Raw genomic sequence first — 20823 nt, forward strand, 5'->3', positions numbered from 1 at the left:
AGCGCACAGGGGTTCAAAACTGGCATTTACTGTTCATAATTCACTAGAGCCTTCTTTTTTCACCCAATTTGATTAATTCGTTTTTCAATGAGGGCTTATAAAATTTGCAAGAGACCAATTGAGCCCGATTTTTGAATTTTTGTTTGTTTATATTCAATTTTATAGTGCAAAATGTAATAAAGTAGCAATTTTGAAGAGAGTCGATTCTCCCTTCCAGTTAGTAAATGGTACACATTAAACATTAATTGAAAAAAATTTTAAGGTTCCCCCAAAACGAAAAAAAAAATCCAAACAAATAATATTTGAAACTTTATGAAAAAAAATTCCAACCAAATCTAAATTGTTTTTTAGTTCTTAGATAAACCACGAAATTTAAGTATAATAAAGTGGAAGTTTCGAGTGGCTAAGAGTTCGCGCTGATTTTTTATAATACATACATATAATAACAATATAAACTACCCAACATGAGAATGTCAATCAACGCAAACTCTTAACTACCTACAACTTTCACTTTATTATACTAAATTTAATGATCAATAAAACTGCAGACCCAAAATTTTTCTAAAAACTCAACAATTTCTTTTTTTTAATTATGGTGAATTTTGTTTTATAAAATTTCAAATTATTCTTGTGTATTATTTTTCGTTTTGAGGGAACCCTGCAATTGTCTCCAACTAGTTTTTATTAAGAAACATTTTTTAACTGGAACAGGAAAATCACTTTTCTTGAAAATTGCTACTTTTTCCGCACTTTGCACCAAAAAATTTAATATAAACTTATAAAAATTAAAAAATCGGGATCAACGATCTCTTGCTAATTTTAAAAGTTTTCATAAAAAACCTTTATCAAATTGGTTGAAAAATTAAGGCTACAGACAGTGATCGGACTTAAAAAAAATCGGTGTGGTAGAATATGGGGAAAAATGTGGTAAATTTCAAAAAAATGTGGTAGATCTCAGGTTTTAGATCAAACTTTGTACAAAAATTAAAAAAATCTGCAAGGTTTCCCTTAAATTGCAAACTTTTAAAATTAAATTAGGCTCTAAAAAAATTTAATTTTAGTACAATAAAGTGCAAGATTGAAGTTTCTAAAAATTACGTTGAGTTTTGGCAACTTTTTCCTTGACAGTGTAAAGCAGTTCCTTCCATATCAAGATATTTTTCGAACATATTTGCAACCTTGCGGAGTGCAGCCAGCTTTTCTTTTTACCACATCAGGATGTAGCGAACAAATGTGGCACGTTACAGAAACCGCTGCTTGGGATTTGCCGATTTTAACATTTCTCAAGTAAAAGTAAACAACGCCTCAGAAACTTTAGATGCACTAAAATTTGCTAATACTTTCACAAAAAGCGCCTTTTTTTAACATTTTCGCTATTAATTCTTTTTATAAATCATATATTTTGCAATCTAACATAATAAAACCACGTTTCCCGCCGAAAATTTTATTATTGAGATAACTTACTATTTTACAGTTTATTTTCTCCTCCCATTCCGCTTTGTTTACTTTGTTTGAGAATTTTCATCGCCGCCGCGAATGCAGAACCATATACATAGTGTTTAGTGTTGGACAATTTTTGCTCATCAACTTAAGAAAATTATGTCGAGCAAAAATAAAACTAGGTACTCAAAAACGCGAATATGTGGTAGATTTCAGACCTTGTGGAGTAGATGTGGTAGATGCTCAAAAAAGTGGCAGATATACCACAATGTGGTAGAAGTCCGATCACTGGCTACAGTGAATTGTGAACATTATATTCCAGTTTTGAACCGCTGTGCAGCCCCTTCCAAAATCGGGATTTATTTCCGTCCGGCATAAATTAAAGCACACGATTATTCCAGTAGAACGATCTAATTTTTTTTTAATTGCTGAATGTAAAAAAACGTCCCTTAGGCTCGAGCAAAAAAACACATTTTTCTCGCAATTGCCTTGAAAAAATATTTTAGCGTAAAAAGTTGCTACGTCCATTTATTATGAAAACTTACATTTCGTTTCAGGAAGCAAGGAAAATTAAAAATGCATTGTTCCTAAAAACACCGTATTACTAATTTTCCATGCAATGAAACGAAAATTGTCTAAGTCCAAAGAAAGCATAGAAACAATACAAAAAAAACAAAAAATCACTAACGTCGAACTCTAAGCTAACGATATACATACATACGTATATTCCTAGATGTATTTATATTGGAATCACTACTAAATTTATAAATTACTTTTTAAGACACTTTTTATTTAAGTAAATGCATTCTGAAGTTTAAATTCCCAAATTAAATTCATGCCAGTCAACATTAAACGGCTACATATACCTACACATTTACATATTTCATTGAAATTTAAAATACACCTTTCCATTTTCATTTCTACTCACCATATTGTGATGGTATGACATCCGGATCTCGTTCATCTTCGACCAAATCTTCGGATGATTTAGTTTTAATGTCCGTATGCTGCCAGCGCGGTTTCTCCATGCCAGCGCACTTCTAGTTGGTAATTTTTGAGAAAAAAATCATGAAATAAAAAAGAGAAGCAAAAAACGAGGAAATGAAAGTGAATTGAATATCGTTACTGGCCGTCATCGGTAACTGGGCTATTGCGACAACTTTTGTCTCACAAAAAAAAAGAAACAAGAAGAAAAATCAAAAACTGCACCAACAACAAGCATAAAAAATAAAAAATCTCCTGCCGCTTTACCTTCAGCACATCGCCAGATTGCGCCACCACACCGGTCGCTATCGGTTTGCTGCCATGCTGCTGATTGCGTCGCAAATTATGCAAAAATGTAACGATGAATATGCGCACTATGATGGCCAAACTAATGATGACAACAGTCAGACCGCTGCCAACCAGCACCGGCGAAAGCGTAATGGATACTTCATCTTCTACGACCGAAGCGCGTTGGCGGCAATGCGTTGACAGTTGGAGATTTCGCATTTTTGTATTTTCACATTTCCATACCGGTCGGAGGTTTATGTTTGTCGTTATTATGATTGTTGTTGTGGTTGTCATCGTTGTTGTTGATGTTGTTGCATGGTTTTCATTTATTGTTGGATTTATATTTTTTAATATTCAGATTTATTTTCATAGTTATATATATTATGCATGCAGCAACGGCGCGGTATTGAATTGCAAGTAGTCGGTGGGTATAAATGGGCGATTTTTGAATTGTGGATATTTCGTATTATTGTTTTATTTGTTTTTTTTTTTTTATATATATAGATTATTTTCAATAGTTCACGCATTTATTTGTATTTTAATTGCAAATATTGTTTTAACATTTTATATAAATATTTCGTAGTATTAATTTTTCATATTGTACGTGTTTTGTATTCATTTATTTTTATTTTCCGGTTTTGTTTTCGTTTTTTTTGTCAACATGCAATAAATCATAAGTGCACCCGTCGTGCCGTCATTAATATGACAAGCACGTACATTTCACAGGAATTCAAGTAAATCCATATGATGTTATTATGGAATAAATAATATGTTGTTGATTTCAATATCAGTCAGCAGCGCAGAGAAGTAGTAGAATATGCAAGGAGAAAGTGAAGAAGAAGGAGCAGTATGAATATTAAAATTGTTATTATTTGAAATGGTTCTTAAATGATTTCAGATAAATGTAAATGTAAAGTGAATACTACATATGTATATACTAGATATATAAACCCAGTAATCCTTAATTTCCAAAAAAAAACTATATTTCATTACCTATTGCGCAACATATTGTACTATTAAACACAAATGACATCCGGCCACTCTCTTGATACTTAACTGGTCACAATCAATTACGATTTGATATGTACCGAAAAGGTGTTATGGGAGAGTCGAAATGACGACAGAGAAAACAATACTTCGGAACACATTATTTGTGACAGTCCGGCCTTGGCTTGGCCCAGTAATTAAGAATAATAAGTAAGGAATTCGCCTACCAATGGTAAATTGGGCATACTGGGTTAGGAACTCTGTTTAGAGATACAAAACTAACTAACATAACTTTTAAAGAGGTCAGGAAAATAAATAATCAGATTAATAGCCAAGATAACGAGACATTGGCCTGTTGGTGAACATGCGACCAAAATGCGCTTTCCCGACAATTCGCAAGGCCGTAGATGTAATCCCGAAGAAATAAAGGAAACGGTCTTACATTAAATTTGCGTGGTCCCAGCATTGGCACGCATCTTATGAAGACTTTCGAATACTCTATTACTAACATAAATTGATTCATCGGCAAGTCCTAGTGGTTTAACGAATCTGACGAATCATTCATAAGAGCAGATAATATAAAAGATCCCAGAGAAAGGATATCAAACTGGTCTTAACAGCGCAAATTGGGTACTGGGCACGTGCTCTGGCGACACTTCTTTTTCTTGGCTCCCATATAAAAGGAGCCTAGGTGTCTCACTTGAGTGCTGCAAAATGCATCAGCGAGGACAAGACAAACTATATTCTGTCAATAGGTAACTGTCAGCGTACCACGTTACTGTTGGCAGTTAAATAATGATGTCGGCCTGTTAAGCCAACGAAAATTCACTCTTTCCAACAAATGCTACTTTTGACTGTTTAAGATACTGAGAAGTAGGTAAAGTCCTAACTAATTACACAAAAACAACACTCTATAAGGAACTAATTAGGCTCACTCTATTAATTATTTTAGCTCAGCTATTGGAGTATTTGAAAGAAAAATTCCGGAATACATTCAATGGTTTAGCGCTGTCGAGAGGCGGAAACTTGTTACAAAGAGTTTAAATGAGTTAACGTACATAGTATGGTATTGGTTATAATGATGGCAGAGACATCTTCTAAAACCATGACCTAAGTATGTATATTTCTCTATTAAACTCTTAAATTAATATACTCCATTTAATTGCAGGTTGTGTGTGATTCTAAGCTACGCTGAGCGCCAAAATTAATCCAAACGAAGTCAAGTTTATAGTAGTAAATGGCTAAACAAATGCGAAACTTTAACAACTCGGAACTTATTTTCAATAAATTTGCAACTGTGGTGAACACTTAATTTCAAAATACACGATTCGTCCAAAAAAAGGCCCGCTCACTTTTTACTAAAATTATAATTAAATATCTATGTTCATACAGAAGAGTAGCTTATGTCGAAAGGCTGGCTTTAGTATAATGCGGCATTCGCAGCATACGATTGCGAATGACTCACTAGCGCCGAGCCGTTGAAGAACTCTTGGCAAATAAATGTACAAGAAATAGTTCCGATACTAGCAAGTCAATATTCTTATTAAGTCTCATCAAAAAATTCCTTGTCGTTTAAAGGATAAAGGGAATGCAGCATTATACTAAAGCCATAAGCGTGTGGAACAAACCTCATATCAACACAAATTTGCTAAAATTTACGAAAAAATTGAGGTTGACTTTAAATGCACTTAAACAAATTTGTTTGAATTGATTCCTTTCAATTTTTTTCTTTTTGGCTAGACACGTTCAGCAAAGGCATATTTCATTGTATTTAAATCCAGTTACGTTTTATCACTTTTTTTCTTATCTTTGTTTTAAAATTAGACCCGAATTTTTGAAGTCTCGTAATTTTTCTTTGCACCATTTACTGCTATAAATTCGACGTTCTGGTTCTTTGCCAATCTTTTGCAATCTACTATAGGCCTTTAAAAACTCAAATTATTTGCAAAGTTAAACCAAATATTACAAAATTGGTATCAATCGAAATAGTTTTGAAAAGCTTTGTTTTTTAACTTACAAAAAGGAGGCGTAAATTAAAGGGCTGCGCTGCCGATATGCAACAAAGTTTTACTTTTTCAAAAACAGTTTGCCCCTTTAAAAAATTTAATTCAAATTATTTACAAAACTAAACCAATTATGAAAAAGTGGTTGGTACAATCGCAATGGTTTTGAAAAGATTCGTTTCATAACTTAACTGTAGGAGGGTTGCCACCTTTAAAAAATCAAATTAAATTTGGACGTCAGACGAAAGGAGTTTGATCAGGTTATAGTTTGTAATATTTTAAGAGGGTTGTCACCTGCTTGAAAGGTTGAATTTGTTTAACCTATACACAATTTATTAAAATATGCCAAGTGAAACAGTGTTAAAAAATCGTTGGTTTGAACACTAAGAATATTTCTGAAAAATTACGATAAAATGATTTAATAAATCAGATGAATTACTAAAATATCGATATCAATCGAAATGGTTATGAAAAGGATTAATTTCTGAGGTATATTTAGAGAAATTGCCACATGTTTAGAAAAATTAAATTCAACTCAATTCATGAGGTAATTGAAATACTAAGTATCACAACCTTAGAGCATAAACAGACGGCAGCGTTGATCCGGTTCAACTCGGGAATTAACTGCAGTTGGTCCGGATTAAGTCCCAGTTGATCCGGATCAACATTGCCGTCTGTTTAAGCTTTTAGACGAAAAAGATTTAGGAACCTGTTTGAAAAGCCGAATTTGATTAGGCTTGCCACCTTTTCTAAATTTTCTTCTTATTATTTGGTTCTGTAACTGCCTAAGCGGTTTTGGCCGATTTCAAAAAAGCACGCCAGTCGTTTCTCTTCTGACGCCAATTGGAAATGCCAATTAAAGCCAAGTCCTTCTCCACCTGGTCTTTCCATCGCACTGGGGGTCTCCCTCTTCCTCTAATCCCACCAGCGCACAGTGGTTAAACTGGAATTTAATGTTAATAATTATTTGTTTTTGAGCAAAATGTTCAACTTATCCTTTTCACAACCAGAAAACTTTGTGAAAAGAAAATTTCACAGTGAAAACTTTTTGACAAATAAAATTATTTTCATTTGAAAACAGAATCGTCATTGTATGGGACGTAATGAAAAGTGGTTTCACTTCACTTTTTCACAGAACAAGAATTGGCCCCCATTTGAGCCCAATTTTTGAATCTGTACGTATTTATTAAGTTTTTTAGTGCAAAGTGTAGAAAAAGTAGCAATTTTGAAGAAAACCGATTCTCCTGCTCCAGTTAATAAATGTTACGTAATAAAAACTTGTTTAAAACAATTGTTTCGTTCCTCCAAAACGGAAAAAAATCACAAGAAATATTTGTAATGTTATAAAAAGTTTCACCAAGATTTAAAATAAAATGGGTATGCAGTTTTATAGATTTTTAAATTTTAGTATAGTAAAGTGCAAGCTGCAAGTGAGCAACTCTGGCAAATTCTATAAATCATTAAAAAATGGGGTAATCAAATTTTAAACCACTGTGCAGCGGGTTCCGAGTGGAATAAATACTTTCAGAGCTGGAGCTTCGGTGTCCATTCGAATGGCATGGCCAAGGCAGTGGAGCCGCTGTATTTTAATTGGTAATATCGATCTAATTAAGTTTATATGTATAATTAATTATATTATAATTCAGTTTATATGTATGAAGTATAGGCAGGTAACATGCATCGTAGATATTATGGGTCTTTACACCAAAGCTTGGTACTCGGTAACTCGATGTTCGGTAATTTTTTCCCATGTACCTATTACCGGACACTGAGTTACCTAATACCGATCTCCGTGTGAAGAGCCATATTGTTTCATACGTTTCATTTGATATCGAAATTTACAAAATATTGTTGTTATTGTTCACTACGTATGAAAAAAACGATCTCTGGTTACAGATCAAACATCAGCCAGGGGAATGGATAACATTGGATGGTGTCCAAACGGTAAATTTTTTGTTGCTGTTAATATGCGCATGTTTATATGTATAAATACATACTACATACATTATTTTGTTGCTATCCTACCTATTTCTCCCCAACATAAACATACATACGAAGCGTAGCCGCGAATAACATTGGAAAAATCTCGCTTCGGATATGGACAGTTTGTAGTTAGCGTAAGCGAACATAGTGACACGGGATTAAGAACGTTGCGAGAAGAATAGACAAAAATTTCGATGAATATTTCACGGGTTCACAACTATCCTATATTTTAAGTTTGAACCAACAATACACACCCACAAAATTTCATTGAAATCGGTTAAGCGGGACACGGGATTTTTTCATATTAAGATAAGCACGATGCGAGAAGCATAGAAAAAATTTCGATGGAAGAAAATATATATTTCTCGGGTTCAAAACTATCCTATCTTTTGAGTTGGAACCAAGCGGTTTCGGAGATTAGCGTAAACGAACACAGTGACTCGGGATTTGTATATATTAAGTTTAGACTGCATCACCAAAAAAAGTTGCGGTTTTTCCGCCGGGACTACAAAATTTGTTATATTTTATGACGTCCACCAAAATATTTCGAAAAAATATTAATATTTAGGTGAGCTGGACCGATTTTAAAATACCTCAAAAAATGGAGTTTTTATGAATAACGATAGTTTCTTAAAGAACATTTTGAAAAAAGTTTAATTAAGCTTAAAAAATCTGCGTAAAAATATTTAAAAATCTTTTCAACGGAATCGTAATTATGAGACTTTGATACTGTTTTTTTACTACTAATAACTGGGCCAAAACTATTCTGATTTAGAATTATAGGATCTCAGTAGAAAGGTATTTCCCACTATTTTTTATTTCTGTGCAAAAAAAAATCAGTTGTATGAAATTTTTTTTGTCAAACACCCAAACATCCAACATCCAACCTTTCTCTTTCATTCTTTGAATGAGCTTATAAGCAAAGAAATATAAAGGGTGAGAAAATATCTTTCCAACACTCTAAAAAATGTTTGTTTAAATTTGCGCATATTAAGATAGGTAACCAGTTTCCTCTCTTAATGAATGCAAATTTAAACACTGCCTGCTTACTTTTACTTATCATATAAGTGGCGTAGAACAAATTTAATTTTTTTTATTGAGTTTTAAACATTTATTGTTCACATTTTCACAGTTTACCCATAAAATGTTTAAAATTTCCTCTAAAAAATTTTCGTTTAAATTTACGCATATAAAGAGAGGTAACCAGTTTCCTCTCCTAGTGTGTGCAAAATTAAACAATGTCTGTTTACTTTTACATATCAAATTTGTCACGTAGCGCACACAAGAGGTGGGTTTTGGGGCTAAACTTATTATGATATAAGAAATTTTGAAAGAAAAAATTGTGCGTCATTTTGTAAGAATTTTTCTTTTTTTCTTAAGAGCTCTTTAAAGTTTAACTGCGAATGAAAACATTGTCCTAAAAATATGCAATGCATACTCACTTACTGTTGCTTTTTACACTTTACAGCCTAAAAAAGTTTACCACTGATATGTACTTAATAGGCATTCGAAGATTTACAGCCCGATGTATAGTTCATACTACAACAAAAAGCATAAAAATATAATTCCTAAACTTTATGCAAAACTCACGAAAATGCAGCAAATTTTCATGAAAATTTTTAACTTTTTAATCAGATTTTTTAGAATTTTTTTGAGTATGCGGATTTGTAGCGCAATTTTATTATAATAAAGTGCAAGTTTTAAGTAGCTAGGAATTACCGTTGATTTTTGGCAATTTGTTTTCACGCAGTCTCTTCCATACAAAATTTCTTTTTACTTTATATGGAAAAAATGCAAAACACCTTCAACAAAAAAAAATTCTCAAAAATCAACACGATTTTTGACTAACTCCGAACTTGCATTTTCTTTACTAGAATTTAATTGACTAGTTGAAAATTTTGATGAAAATTTGCTGAATTTTCGCCAGTTTTGCACAAAGTTTAGGAATTTTATTTGTATATATATGTATATGTTATTTGTTGTTGAATAAACCATTTTTTTATAAGATTTTTTTTATAGAATAAAAATTTTTGCATTTTGGAGATGCCCAGCCCATTTTTCCATTTTATCAATTTTTTCTTTTTTTTCCTGGGCTTTCATAGCCAATGCATAAATTAAAATTTCTTCCTCCATAATTTCACAATTTCACAAATTTCAAAAATTAACACAATAAACCGCTGTCAGCACCTTTTCTAGAACTGACAAGACTGTCAGCAAAACAAGCTTTTGTTAGAGCGCTAGAATAGCGAACAATGACTAGCTCTCATTAAAGTGACTGTGGTGAACTTGTCAGTGATGCGGAATCGGGCTGTTAATTTGCTAACTTCGAATTCGTTCCACCAAAATGAGCTACATGATAAAAATACAAGTTCAGTTAAATTTTCGTTATACGAATTATTAAAAAATGAGAAACCAATAATCGACGAAAATTAATCAAAAAGTGTAAAAATTTCCTGAAATTATTTAATTTATTTATATTAAAATTCTTTTGTACAATTTTGTATTACTTTTGAAAGTTGAGTGCATCTTAAACCGTTAATTTTTTCATGATTTAATGATCGGACCCTTAAGGTACCATCTTTCCGGTAAAAATAATAATTATTAGAATCGATTCACGCGGTGCAAAGTTATGCGGTGGAATAAATAAAAGAAGTAAAAATACTCCGAAGAATTGATAACCTCCCCTTTTTTGAAGCCGGTTAAAAATGTCTGAGTTCTTTGTAAATTTTATGTAAATAAAATGCAATTGATGATACTTTAAAAAGTTTATTTATTTATTTCATACTGTAAATAAAACTTTCATAAATATATTTTAAAGAGCGAATTTTCAGTATTTGCTGATGATATATATATATTTAGAAGTATAAACCCTTTTTAAGCTTGCACTTTTTGTCATTTGAGGGGATTTTTTCAAAAACATATTTCAGAAACTATTTTTATTCTTAAAAAACTTAATTTTTAGAGGTATTTTCTAATCGGTCCAGCTCACGTAAATCTCAATATTTTTCTAAAATATTTTGGTGGACGTCTTAAAATATAATAGCTTTTATAATTTCAATGGAAAAAGAGTACTGATTTATTTTTTTTTTGTATGGGGAGTGATGCAGTCTAATGTATATTATACGAGAGGACATTTTTTGTGAAGGTCATTCGATTTGCGCCGTTCTTTTGAATTTCTTATGAGGGATTAAAATAAACACCTGGGCCTTTAGATGTGCGATACTGCTGTTTTTTTTAATATAATATTTTATTGGTTCAGGGTGATTTGAAATTTGATGCAATTAAAAACAAATACTATACGGGACCTATTTTCACTCAGAAACGGCTGCGTGGATTTATAACTCTGATTAACATTTGGAATAGTTTTTAAGTTTGTGAAATTCAATTTGGGACGTTTTAACGCCATGCGGCTTTACAGAAATCATTGGTGGTGGTCATTACTTTTGAATTAATTTTTTGCAGGATTTCATATCTTCGATAATTTTACCTTTCTAGAGTCTAACCTTAACCTTTCACGGAGTGTGTTTATTTCAAAACAGAACAATTCTACGTTTTCAAACTTTCTTTTGCCCACTGCGCCTGAATGGGGGCGTGAATGGGATTGATTTAAGTTGGTATGCTTTAGTCAAAAAAAGTGCTATGTGCAATGTTCCATCACGTGTGTGGGTTTCACAAAGTTGGCTACTTCCATTCTGTGCATTTTACTGTTACACACTTGCTGTCAAATCTAACTTCCTTTTTCGCTCTCTAAACTAGAAATAATCGGGCGTTTTTGGCCTTCGTATCATAAGTAATCAACTTTAAAATCTACTTATTAAGCGTGAACAGTATCTTCCCTTTCAAAAAAATTATTTATGTTAACACAACAACTAATACGTTTTAAAAATAATTGTTTGCTACAACTTTTACTTATTCACTTGCACTAAAAATTGTTTTAGCAACTAACCGATATTTAATGAAAGCATTTAAAAATTCATACTCATAGCATTTAAAAATATATACTTATCTAACTACAAATCTATTTTTTACATACGTATGTGTGTGTATTTGTAAATGCCATCTCTCCTTGACATTGTTTGATGGAAAAGTAAAACATTATTTGCCACTCACCTGTTTTGTATGCTGACGAGCCAATAATGAAATCCGGCAACAGATACAAAGGGCTGCGGCCCTTCGGATTGTAAGCATAAATGCGCAATTTCAATGAGTTGTTTTCCTGTGTCATCATAGATGTCAATGTGTCAAGATTTTCCAGCGAAAAAAGGGGTTCCTCAACGTTTGTCAAGTTGAATCTGAAAAACACAAGGTTAAAGTAAAATGCAGATATTTTTAGATATATGTATGAGCATGTATGTATATAATTACGTAACTGTTAAAATGAAAAGGAAAGCAAAACTGAAAGCACTATTGTGTTCAGTATATGTACAAAATATATGTTTGTATGTTAGGGCGGGTAAATTTTTTTGACTATGCCCGTATAGAATAGGAGGAAGTGCAGAAATTAATTCCATATAGCAAAGAACCCGTTGTAACATGATTTCATATAAAATTTAAGCAATTCTTTAAGACACTACTGCAAAATGCTAAGAAACCTATTTTCGCAATTTGACAAGCTCTAAATTGATTTTAGACCGGTGATGGGCATCGCATTGCCTGCGGGCAAAGCTCCTTTAAGCTTTCTATAAATTTTGTATTGACGCACACAGAGTAAAAGCTCTTTCTGCCCATCGTTGTTTTAGACCCATGGTTTTTTCGACAAATTTCCTTAGAATGACACGTAGAGTCCAACTGTGCTATACGCGCATAGTCGGAAAAATCTCCCTTACAAATCGACTCGCCCTAATGTATTTATTATAAACCAAAATACCTAAAATCGTTTACCTAGCCCTCTAATCGGCATTTGTTCCCTGCGCACATTTCAAAGCCCAACAAATACCAGCACAGCATAATCCGTAAGCATACAAACATTATGCGCTTACAGCCCACAATAATGTGCTTTTATGCGCGCATTCAATTCCTTTCATACGCATTTCGATTATTTTGCACTTTTACTGGGTCACATTTTTGAAATGTGTTAGAAAGTCATTCGATTAAATGTCACTTAAATGAATAAAAAAAAGCGCATGCACCCTTTTACCGATGTACACACACGCTGTCATATAAAAATAAGTGCTTACAAATGAAAACCCAACCAAAAATTCGTTCCGCACTTTTGCTCCGACATGCTTGTGCCTCACTTAAGCCTAATCCTTTTTTCGTGCTCCTCTGTAGAGAGAACCATATTCGTGCCGCATTATGTGTTTGTTTTGTGATAAACATTTCGCATCAGAAACTGTGTTTTTTTTATTTTTGGTAAGCAATTTAATTTTCATACATACTTTCCATAGGAAGGATGTATGTGTTTCTCTTTTCATATTTCTATTTTTCTGCCACAACTAAATTTTTTCTACTTACTTATGCATATGCATACATGCATTTACTTGACCTTATTTCCACAACGAATTTGCGACACACTCTATATTTAAATGGAATATCAAATGATTCAAATAAAAAATTGGATTCTCTCTTGAAAATAGCAAAAATTATTCCTTTACACCCATAGGGATGTGAGCGGTGAGTAGGTGGAAATGAGAAAAAGGCAAATAATAAAAATATGCCAATGTTTGCTAAATTCACACATGGATACATAAAGTTGCGTATACGCAGTCGTTAGTGGTGCCAATCAAAATCGAATACACACGTACATATGTATGTATATAAAAACGTCCTCATACATAAATATTTTCTATTATTTATAAATACCAAATTTGAGTTTTCATTGCTTCCTCTAAATTGGAAGTTTTAATAAAGCCTTTTCATGCATTCTTTATGGAAAGTATTTAAAAATTCATTACAGGCGGGCTCCTATTTTCGGAAACGTACCTAGTATTCGATTTAATTTTTAAATCTAAACTTTCGGGCGCGCCGCGGCGTCCCAAATTCCTAAATTGCAAAATTTTTCAATTGGTTGCAGTTGAAATGTTGTAATGAAAACTTTTTTTTTTATCGTAAAACGTAAGATTAAGTTAAACTTAATTCATGCTGATAGAAAAAGTAATAAAGCGCAATTCACGAACGCAATTTACTTATCGTTTATTTACTTCAATAGTGTCAGAACTCAAAAGAAAAAACTCGAGTAAAACGGCTTTAACGTTTTGAATTTACTTATACTCCCATAGTAGAAACGAACACATATTTCGTTTTAGTGAGATACAAGTAATCGATGCAGCTATGAAATTCTTAAACAACATATAAGAAGAGGTAGCGGTAGTTTCAGCTTGCTCCACTCAAAATTTATACCTTTTGGATTTTTATTCATTGGAGTGAATCAGCGATATCTAAGTGAAAAAATATTTTTTTATTGGAATTTAATTTGAAAACTGATATGTAGAAGGGAAAAAATCATGTTTAACTTCAATTTTTGGTGAAACCGGCAGTTAGGCTTATAAGAAAAATATATCTAAATATTTATAAAGTTTTATATATTTACATTTCGATGATCCCCTGTAATAACGACACAATTCAAGCAAGTAATTTTTAAGCAAAAAACAAAACCGACTTCAATTCTGATATAAAAATTTAAAAGTATCATTAATTTTCTCATGATTCAATGAAAAAAAATGTTCCGACGAATTGATAATCTCCTTTTTTAAGTCGGTTAAAAATAAAATCCCTTGCTTCTATTAAGATGTTCAAGTCTCTAATCCTGGTCTAATCCATGCCTAATCTTTCATAAATTAAGTAGTTAGGATAAAACCTAGATTAGACAAGAATTAGAGATATTACCCACTTAAAAGAGGCAGGAGGTTTTGTTTTTTTTAATTGTGTCGTTATTGCAGAGGACCAGCGATATGTACACACATTAATGCACAAAAATAGGTATGCGAAATTTTGCGCATTAAATATTTTTTTTCAAACGGTTCTACACGTTTTCTTTCATATAAATTCTGCGCGAAATTTCTTTATTTCAAAAAAAAATTTACCCATAGATACGGTGACCTTATTTTAGAAATCAAAATACCGTAAAAGTATTCGTTATGTATACTATATTGGAGAGACCAAGGTAGCTCCGGCAGTTTTTGAAGCCACATACTTATATAAAAAGATATTTAAAGAATCGAAAAATATATAGGAGTGAGTTAATCGCTTATGATTTGAAAATAAATTATGAAAACATTTCTTCAGATGATAATGCGGGTAACTTCCTTTAAAGTTGATTGAAAAAAGTCAAATTTGCTAAATGTGCCCCGTATCAGAGTAGCTGGCAGCATTGCCTCGGCACCTTCATGTTGTGAATTACGGTAATATGATAAAAAATTTTCCATTGTCATGTACGGCGACGTACGCTGGCCAAAACACGTCCAAAAGAATAATGGAATCTCTAAGGCCTTCCTTCCAATACCTGCAAAACTCCTAAAGCTATCTCGGTCCTTCTGCGACAAACTCCAGTCTGTGCTAAATAGTAATGGCGGCAGCAACATCCATTCAGAATAAATTGGGGTTGTGCGAGGCACGTAATAAAAGCGGCATTACTGTCGCACTGATGAAAAATGCCAACATTGTTGCAACTGCCCAACTGATAATACATTGCTAAAAATTCAAACAGAACGTGATACTTTAATAATTCGCGCAACAATGCGGTTGTGATTGCAACTCGAACAAGCCTATACTTCTAAACATAAAACTGCGTTAAACGGGGTACTGTAGCGTATTCTGAAGTAAGAGAAATAAAAGCGGCTACTCAACTGTAATAGAATACTCCGTAACAATACCAAAGAATGTAATCTGGGTTCGTGGACACAGAAATATTCCTGGAAACAGCATTGATACTGAAGGGAACTAATCTATAATAATTCAATTCTGCTCCAAATGCTGCCAAGCAATCTACATACATACATAACTATAGCCCAGATCCATTTTTATTGAACAAGACAACATCATGTGGGCTCCGAATTAATGAAAACAGATCCGAGTCTTTACCTCTCTTTGACCTTCAATGGAAATACATGAAGGCGTAAATGCTTCCCCCTAATTATATCTACCGCGGGTGTAAGAACAGGACACTGTCCTGCCTTGTCCCTGTTACGATAACGTAATCTCAAGCATCTCTTAAACGATTGCCCAGCGGACAGAATTTTCAGAGCCTTCTTCGCTGTGTACAGGGAAATAAATTAACCATTTACATGGGAAAGTTGCTGTCATAAGCTATGACGAATACATTCCGCGATGTGTACCCCGTAGAACACAATAAGCTTTGCACAATTTTGTTTTTCTATTTGCTTACTTCTTCTTCTTTTTTGGCGCTGTAACTGCCTAAGCGATTTTGGCCGAGTTCAGCAAAGCACGCCAGTCGTTTCTCCTCTGTGCCAACTGACGCCAATTGGAAACGCCAAGTGAAGCCAAGTCCTTCTCCACCTGATTTTCCATCGCAGTGGGGGCCTCCCTCTTCCTCTGCTACCACCAGCGGGTTCCGAGTTGAATACTTTCAGAGCTGGAGCGTCGGTGTCCATTCGAACGACATGACCAAGCCAGCGGAGCCGCTGTATTTTAATTCGCTGCACTATGTCCTTATCGTTGTAAAGCTCATACAGCTCATCGTTCCATCGTCTGCGGTACTCGCCGTTGCCAACGCGTAAAGGCCCGCAAATCTTCCGCAAAATCTTTGTATTAAACACTCCAAGAGCCGCCGCATCGGATGTTGTCATTGTCCATGCATCTGCGCCATATACCAGCACGGGCATGATGAGTGACTTATAGAGCGTGGTTTTCGTACGTCGAGAGAGGACTTTACTCCTGAATTGCCTACTCAGTCCAAAGTAGCATTTGTTGGCAAGAGTGATTCTGCGTTGGATTTCAATGCTGACAAGGCTCGAATGTGTTGACTATTTTTTTGAGGACGTTTCGTTTGCCTTACTTATCCAACTTTGAAAAGGCAGAACAGACTTCGGGGTTATTTTTACGAATGATGTCGATGTAAAAAAATTTTCCTCAGCGGTTCAGTTCTGCAGGCTCTTATTACCTTCTCCAACTTCAGCTTTAAGAAATCAAGTGAAAGGTAGTCGCCCTCTCTGAAAAATCTACGTTTCGTATAAAAATTGGTACGTGGCCCGCATTTTACAAAAAACATTTTACTGTACAAATGTCCCACCTGTGATAATAGAATACTCATTACGTGAAAAAAACAATGTCTGTGTTCTATTTATATTATTGAAATTGGAGATATTTCAATTTCTTTTTACCACCATAAGTAATATTTTTCTTATAATTTTTGGGTTCACTTCCACCAATTTTTGGTAGTTTAATATACAATAAAATGCTTAATCTTTTTAAGGTAGTTATGATTAAAAACAAAAATATCGAACATCTGCAAATAAGTACTTATGTATGTAAGAATTTATTATTACTTAGCACAAAACTCGATGCTTTTACATGTTTAATGAAATAGAAATTGCGAATGTATGTACATAAGTACCTACTGTATAATCGAATCTCCATTTAAATGAAAATATTCAAAAGAAAAATACGCAAATGGGGAAGTTTATGAATGAATGAAGCTATACATTTATGAGAAAAAAAGTAAATATCCCGAATATATACGGTGAAACCTCCTTTGGGAGGACACAAACCGTAAGTCAACTTTTGACATCCCAAAAGAGAGGGGGTAGCTTATTTTAAAATTTTTGAATTTAAATAAAAGATCTTTATTTATGCAGACACATATGTAGTTCAAACCAAAATTTGGGTATATTTTTAATAGTGTTTCATTTGCATACTTAAGCGAATATTATTTACACTAAGAGTGAACGTAAGGCTTGAGCAAAGCAAGTGAAATATGTGCATGAAAAACATTTAATCCAAGAAGTGCTCTTTTTCATGTGGTATGTATGGATGTATCAAATTTGCATTTCATTGAATTGTTTTATACCTTCGTGCTCTTATTTGGTATTGATTTGCTTGTAAAACAACCTTTATGTCCCGTGATAAGAAGTTCACCTGCCTGGAATCGAGGTTTGAATCAATTTTGTAAAAAATTCCCATCCGGGGCCGACCAAGAGGGAGTCTGCTTAAGTAAGGCTGATTTGTTCCTTAAATTATGCCTAAAACTTGGTATAGGAAAAAATTTCCGCCCAAGGGAAGAGCCCGTGCTGATGTGTCCGTTAGAAGAGGTTACACTGTACATATGCACATATGTACATTCACTTGTGTACATTATACCCCTGCATGCATTTGCATTTATAGAGAATAAACCTGTAGAATTCTCATGTATGTATGAATACATACATATACATATATGTACATATGTATATAAACGTCAAGCAATTGCGCTAGAACGAGCTTACATGAACAACGAATCTAACAAATGGGGACTCAGCTAACCAACCCATTCTGCGTGGCAGCCAGTCAACCCAGCTTCCCTTAATGTCTTTTCAATCATGACCTCAATTTGAATTTGATTATTGTATTTTGGCTTTGCACAGCCTCAACGAATTCAGGCGGCAAAGCCGTAAGCAAACCATTAAAAGGACCTACAGAGTGTAGTAGCGTTGCTAAAGCCAAATGAACGGTGATTCTAACGCATCAGCTTGAATAGGTTCGAATACTGAGTCCCTTTTGCAAAAATCCATTCATACGTACATACGTGTGTACATAAGTATGTAGTAGATACTATATATTTATGTGTGTTCATATGTATATGAGCAATGTCAAAAATTTTGCTTAGGGTCCAAATAAAAAATACCTATTCGTCTAATGCATTCATGCAAAATAGAACATGAATATTTTCGTATAATAACGTGTTTTTGCTCTAGGGGCGAAAGTCTAGTAGCTCTACGAGTTATGCGTATACATGTTCATATATGTGTGTGTATGCAAATATTTTCATATAAATTAGACAGAAAACGTTAGTCTTCTTTTTGCTTAGGCTAAAAAGTATCTTTACCTATACAGATTTCGCGATTTTAGAGGTCTTTGTAGATATACAAATATTTTTAATTACACAACTTCAAAAGAGAATGTGTGTGTAATTGAAATAAGAAAGTCTTTAGCGATCTTTTAGAGCATTTCGTTCTGAACATGCAAATATATCTGCCGGAAAACCAAAAAGTACAAAAAAATCAAGAGATCTGGGACAGCGATTCTATTGTAAAAGAAAATAATGCTTGAACACCAATCAAACTCTAAAATGTGACAGAAAAATAAAAGCAGCAAATGCCCCTTTACGAGGGAGAGTCGAAAAATTCTCCCAATGAATAAAAAAGGGCATGGATTTACATAAAAAACTGCGTTTGCTGAGATCAAATTATTTAACCTACCCATTAACATAAGTGGTATATTTTAACGCTGTACCTATAGCTAGGGTTGCCAGACGTACTGCTTTTGGAAGTAAACGTTCTCCTTTTTATTGAAATGTACTCCCTTGTACTCCCAAAAAAAATATCTGCAAATGTACTCCTTTATTAGCTTTGTACTTCTTTTGTACTCCTTTTTCCAGCTAGTAATATTTTATCATATACAGGGTGTAAAATAATATCTGTTGCACTGTTTTTTTTTTTTTTGAAAAATAAAAGGGGCCTTTATAGATTTTGCGAAAAAGTAGTTTATTGTGAATTATCCACAGATTTTACTTCAATTTTATTAATTTGTTTTTAAATTTTAACCTTCATTTGGGTTTACCGGCAGTAAACACTTTGGGAGAAAAGGGCAAGTCTTCGTCGGTTACTTTATTACATATCTTCTGTAACCATAGGCTAATTTCCCCCATTTGGGTCCTTTATACTCCGTCTTTTGTCCAACATAAGGCCTCATACTCCGCAATCGAAAAGCCTCGAAACTGAAGACTAGGAGGGCATTCATTCGACCAACCCTATACAGTTTTTTTTTCTTTTTTTATACACAATCTAAGAAAAAATACACCTAAAAAAGAGGTTCGTGCCGCATGTACTTATCTCCCAAAGCTGGCAAATGCAAATCAGGATTAAAATTTTAAAACCAATTAATAAAATTAAAGTAAAATATTTACAAAGTTAATAAAAACCAAGTAAGAAAGTCTAAGTTCGGGCGGAGCCGCCGCTAGATGGTAAGCCGGGGTGTATCAATTTTGAGTAAATTAGCGTCCTTAAATTTCAAAATATTGCAGTTTTAAGCATATCTGAAATTTACCGTTATATGAAAAGCGGCCGTAATTTTAGTCCGATTTCAATAATTTTCAACGTTTTGCTTTTATGTGCAAGCACAATAAAAATACCGTTTGTTACAATTTGGTAGAACGGTTACCGAGATACATATATGTGATCATAAGTGGGTGGTGCCACGCCCATTTTCCAAAATTTTATCACAAACGTATTTCTTGGTTAAGAATTGTTGCAAGCATCAATTTTGAATAAATTAGCTTTAATATTTACAAATTTATCGAAGATTTTGCATTTCTCTAAATTATCGTTATATGGGATGTGGGCGTGGTTATTGTCCGATTTTTTAAATTTTCGGCCATTTGGTATGCTGTATCATGGGCAACAACTGTGCCAAGTTTGGAAGAAATGGGTGCAGCGGTTACCAAGATTTACACATGTAACTATAAGTGGGCGTGGCTACGCCCATTTTCCAAAAATTTATAATATTCTTATTTTTCGTCTGAAAATTATTGTAAATATCAATTTTGAGTGAATTATCTTTCGTAGTTACTAAAATATCGCAGTTTTCGTATTTCTGGAAGTGGGCGTGGTTAAAGTCCGATTTCGCCCCTTTTCAATACCAACCTACCTTGGATTAACGGAAACCTACATACCAAATTTCGTTAAGATATCTCAATTTTTGCTCGAGTTATCGTGTACACGAACGGACGGACAGACGGACAGACAGACATGGCTTAATCGATTTCTCTATTCATTCTGAGCATTTATGTATACACTAGCTTATACCCGCGGGTTTCACCCCGCGGTTTTATACAAATATGAAAAATAATTTAATGATGTTAGATTTTATTTCTGTGCCCATTTAGTTATAGCTCGTTATTTTTTAAGCGAGTTAAGGTATTTAGGCCGTTTAAAACTATGAAATTATAAAATCTCGTCTGCGCGCTAGGCATACGAAAGATATCAAT

At 33.5% G+C, this 20823-nt stretch overlaps 1 protein-coding gene across 5 annotated transcripts in view; it reads right to left on the minus strand.

Moving 5' to 3' along the window:
* Positions 1-20823, minus strand: part of LOC118735355 (neural cell adhesion molecule 1-A) — a 233164-nt gene that overhangs the window by 21724 nt on the left and 190617 nt on the right. For 2 of the 5 annotated variants that reach the window (XM_036465061.1, XM_036465060.1), the window contains exons 16-18: positions 11796-11977; positions 2692-2879; positions 2369-2480 (exon numbers count right to left, since the gene is read on the minus strand). In XM_036465061.1, the coding sequence (XP_036320954.1) occupies positions 2369-2480; positions 2692-2879; positions 11796-11977 (482 nt within the window). The remainder of the gene's footprint in view (positions 1-2368; positions 2481-2691; positions 2880-11795; positions 11978-20823) is intronic. The other 3 variants (XM_036465064.1, XM_036465063.1, XM_036465062.1) reach the window with 3 other exon arrangements.

The sequence above is a fragment of the Rhagoletis pomonella genome, unplaced genomic scaffold (assembly GCF_013731165.1).
Source record: "Rhagoletis pomonella isolate Grant_MI unplaced genomic scaffold, Rhpom_1.0 Rhpom_scaffold_00003, whole genome shotgun sequence".
In the NCBI taxonomy this organism is placed as follows: domain Eukaryota; kingdom Metazoa; phylum Arthropoda; class Insecta; order Diptera; family Tephritidae; genus Rhagoletis; species Rhagoletis pomonella.